This window comes from Rhinopithecus bieti, unplaced genomic scaffold (assembly GCF_001698545.2).
Source record: "Rhinopithecus bieti isolate Rb0 unplaced genomic scaffold, ASM169854v2 scaffold_3041, whole genome shotgun sequence".
Lineage (NCBI taxonomy): Eukaryota > Metazoa > Chordata > Mammalia > Primates > Cercopithecidae > Rhinopithecus > Rhinopithecus bieti.
The window spans coordinates 1,333,007-1,336,819 of NW_016804262.1; the positions used below are offsets into that span (position 1 = coordinate 1,333,007).

At 35.6% G+C, this 3,813-nt stretch overlaps 1 protein-coding gene across 3 annotated transcripts in view; it reads right to left on the reverse strand.

Annotated features, from left to right (window-relative positions):
- The window catches only part of SPAG6 (sperm associated antigen 6), a 65,752-nt gene that overhangs the window by 4,150 nt on the left and 57,789 nt on the right, over nucleotides 1–3,813 (reverse strand). For 2 of the 3 annotated variants that reach the window (XM_017867453.1, XM_017867454.1), the window contains exon 10: nucleotides 1,478–1,623. The exons of the other annotated variant lie outside the window; for it this stretch is intronic. In XM_017867453.1, the coding sequence (XP_017722942.1) occupies nucleotides 1,478–1,623 (146 nt within the window). The remainder of the gene's footprint in view (nucleotides 1–1,477; nucleotides 1,624–3,813) is intronic. 3 annotated transcript variants of the gene reach the window in all.

Here is a 3,813-nt window from a genome sequence, read left to right on the forward strand (position 1 = left end):
AAGGGACATATATTCCATGTATAAAATTAATTTTATTTTCTTCATAAAAGATTTTAATATTTCCTTCATTTAATGGTTTTACACATTTTATGTTACACAAACTTTTAAGATACACATTTGTGGCCAGGTATGGTATAGTGGCTCACGCCTATAATCCCAGCACTTTGGGAGACCAAGGTGGGTGGATCACAAGGTCAAAAGAGCTAGACCATCCTGGCCAACATAGGGAAACCCTGTCTCTACTAAAACTACAAAAAATTAGCTGGGAGTGGTGGCGCACACCTGTAGTCCCAGCTACTTGGGAGACTGAGGCAGGAGAATAGCTTGAACCCAGGAGGCGGAGATCTCAGAGCCAAGATCGTGTTACTGCACTCCGGTTTGGAGACAGAGCGAAACTCCATCTCAAAAAAATAAATAAAAATAAATTTGTATATGTAGACAAATTATACATGTTATGATATATCACTGCTTTAATGTATCATATATATTAATATTTCAAAACTGACTTATTGGAATTCTTTTGGTCAAGGAGTTCTCATAAACTTCCTAAAAGTGCACAAACTTGCAACTCTGGAAAGAATTTACTGGGTAAAAATATGTGGATAGAAAACAAATGTTAATCTTAAAATTGCTTTTGTGCTTTTAAAATTAATGTTACCATATGTATTAAACACTATTGATATTAAATAGGAAGAATTAACAGACATGTTGCAACTTACGTAAGTATATGTTACAGCATGTAAGTTTTAAAAATTAGAATTTATATTTTCCAACATTAATCAAAGAAAATAAGAAATAAATGTAAGATTAGAAAACATAAATATGTCTTTATCCTGCATGCCTTGGGGCATTTTAAAGATTCAGTTGTTTAAATCATTCTATCTCTTTTTGGTAGCTTTGCTTTTATTTATTTTGAGTTTAGTGGAATAGTTCTCCATTAGGTTTATAAGGACTGAGGCTTAGGCTGAATGCTCTGCAAATCAACTTCATTTAAAATGAATCTTTTATTAATCTTGAAAATAGCATCTTGCTATCTTACTCTGAAGTACCTGTATATCATAAACATTATTTTGGGGTTTTTTTGCATTTAGATAGTAACTTTTTTTTGTTACTCAACATCTGTTTAATATGCAGGGAACTATGAAAATCAGAATCTATAGGCCTTTTATAATCAGGTATTCACAATTTAAAAACTGGTTACTTTGAACTCTATATTTGGGTACTCTTTAGTAAAGCATGTGTTAAATTAGCACAAAAATGTCTTCGATGACATTCCAGTTTGAATTGGAAATGTGTGTGTCTGTCAGATCATTAATTAATTTGGCAGGGGGAAGAGATCAAGAGAGGAATAAAGGTACATATTGGCCTCACATCGTATTTCAAAGTCCACATTTTGACACAATGGATATAAAACCTAGATTTGAAGACAGAAAAACTATATTCTAATATTGAACGTTTCAAAGTCCATTTTCCCTACCTCACTATTTCCTCTGGGTAACAATTGTTAATACTGTTGATGTATTCTTGAAGGAGAGAACCAGGTTCTGCTTTTATCTCTTGAATTTTTTTAAGGCCACCACTTGTTACGAAAAGTCGTCGAGCTTTGCTATCATGCGGCAGCACCTTGCAAAGTGAAGCACATAAAATGTCAGCTTTTCTTTTCCAAGTTAGATTATTACTATTGAGAAGCAATAATGTATGTAAGAAAATGTAAAGGAGAATTTATACCCAATACACCTATAACATAATGAGCCAAATCTGCTGGTGATTTGAAGTGAAATGTGCTCTTTTAGAATGTGTTAATTTTAGGCTAAAGAAATGAAATAAAGGCAATGAACATGGGCAAAGGCAATGGAGATCCACTCACAGATGTAAAATACAAAGCTTACACCATTCAAGGTCTCTCTGCTCCCTGAGAATTTAAAGGCAAGCTCCTTAACAAGGCACAAAGGGTCCTCTGGGACCCAGCTCCTAAATACCTCTCCAGCCACCACTACTCTCCATCCTAAATATTGTTTCAGTAACATCACAGCATGCATGCTGTACCATCTCTTGCCTTTGCCCATGCTGTTACCTCTTCCTAAAATGGCTTTCCACACTCCACAAACCTCTCCCGTTATGCTTGGTTAGCTCTTAGTCATCTTTTAAGATTTAGCTCGTGTCACCTCCTTTAAGAATCCTTCTCTGGAAGCCCCTATCCCCTTATCCCAGGATGAGTTGAGTCCTTCTCTTCTGTCAGCATTCTGTCAAACCACCATCCGTGTGCTTACAACATAATACCTAAATACCACACAATATTTTAATTTTAATTTTTAATTATGCATTATATGTCTGTCACAATGTCACTGAAAGCAGAAACTATACTTGACTTCATTCATTCATTTCCCTCTAGCTTGGTACCTAACAGAGGTTTGACAAATGTTTAACAAATGAATAAATATACTAAAGTGTAGGCAGAGAAAGGAGACTGAAATGTTAGAGAGACAGAAGACCAGAAATGTAAGGAATCAATAAATCCAAGAGAAAGTTTCTTAAAGCAACCAATGAAAACTAAAAAACAAGTCATCACTGGATCTGACAGTGAAGAAAGGTGCTGCAGACTTGAGTAAAGGCAGCTGTCTGTGGAGGGGAAGTTGAGGAAGCCAGGTTATCAGCAGCTGAGGAAAGTGTCCCAAGTAAGAAAGTCAAGACAAACTTTAAAGTTTCAGAAAAACAGAGGTAATCAGTGGACCGAGGTAGGATAGAACTAAAGGCTAAAGATGTTGCAGGTTTTGATCTTAGGATCAAGGAGACTTGAGCACGTTTGCATGTTGACAGGAAAAACCCAGTGGAAATGAAGAAATTTATTATGAGAGACAAAAAAAAAAACAAAGACTGACCAGAGTAGGAAGGTCCTAGGGAAGGGGTGGGCTCACAATGTGGTGCGCTCTGCCTTGGTCACTGCTACTATCCCTCTGACAGAAACACCCTTTTTTCCCATCTTGTTCCTTCTGCAAGGAGACCAGCTCCTTTCACTTGTCCTTCCTCCATTGAAGCCCTATCTGAACATTTCAGACTACATTCACTCATTCCTTCTTTTAAAAAAGTTTATCTCCAACTCTAGTACATTGAAATGTTTTCTAATTGTTTTGTCTGCTCTCCTCAGCTACATTATAAAGTTCCCTGAAGAACAACTTAATCTTTTTTGTCTGTTCCCCAGTGCTCAACAGAGAGCTGGGTACATGTAGGCATTTAATAAACAATTAAAACCACAAAAGGATCTTGTTAATAGAACAATAATATAAATCAACAGACAATAAAAGATTGCACTAGTATGTATTTGTAAAAAACGTAATATTCCATAAATATATTGGTTTTACATATTTCGTTTGGCCTGGAGAATTTTCATTACTTTCTATCTCTGTCCCTAGCTACTTCAGTACCTTTTCACCTTCTACCTTGCTTTATCATCTCTTTTTAGTACTTTGGTATCTTTCGATTAAGAAAATATTCCTGAAGGCACATTTATAAGTGTATATGATACAGGTACTGTATTTATTTTATCTTGGGGCTAACTTCCACACATCCCACTGGTTTTACGTATTTTGAACTCTTAATGTAGGTTAGTGTCTACTTTCATAGCTACTTCAATAAAACCAGAATATCTCACTCACTAGCCTAAAAGATTAAACTACAAAATGAAACTTTCAGAAATAATGTCAATTACCCAGTTCAAGAACAGATGACTCTGTCTGTAGATGATCTACTCAGTCCTGATCTCTTATCACTCTTAGATGACCAAATTAGCTGGTCACTTTCTTAGCACCCAGTACA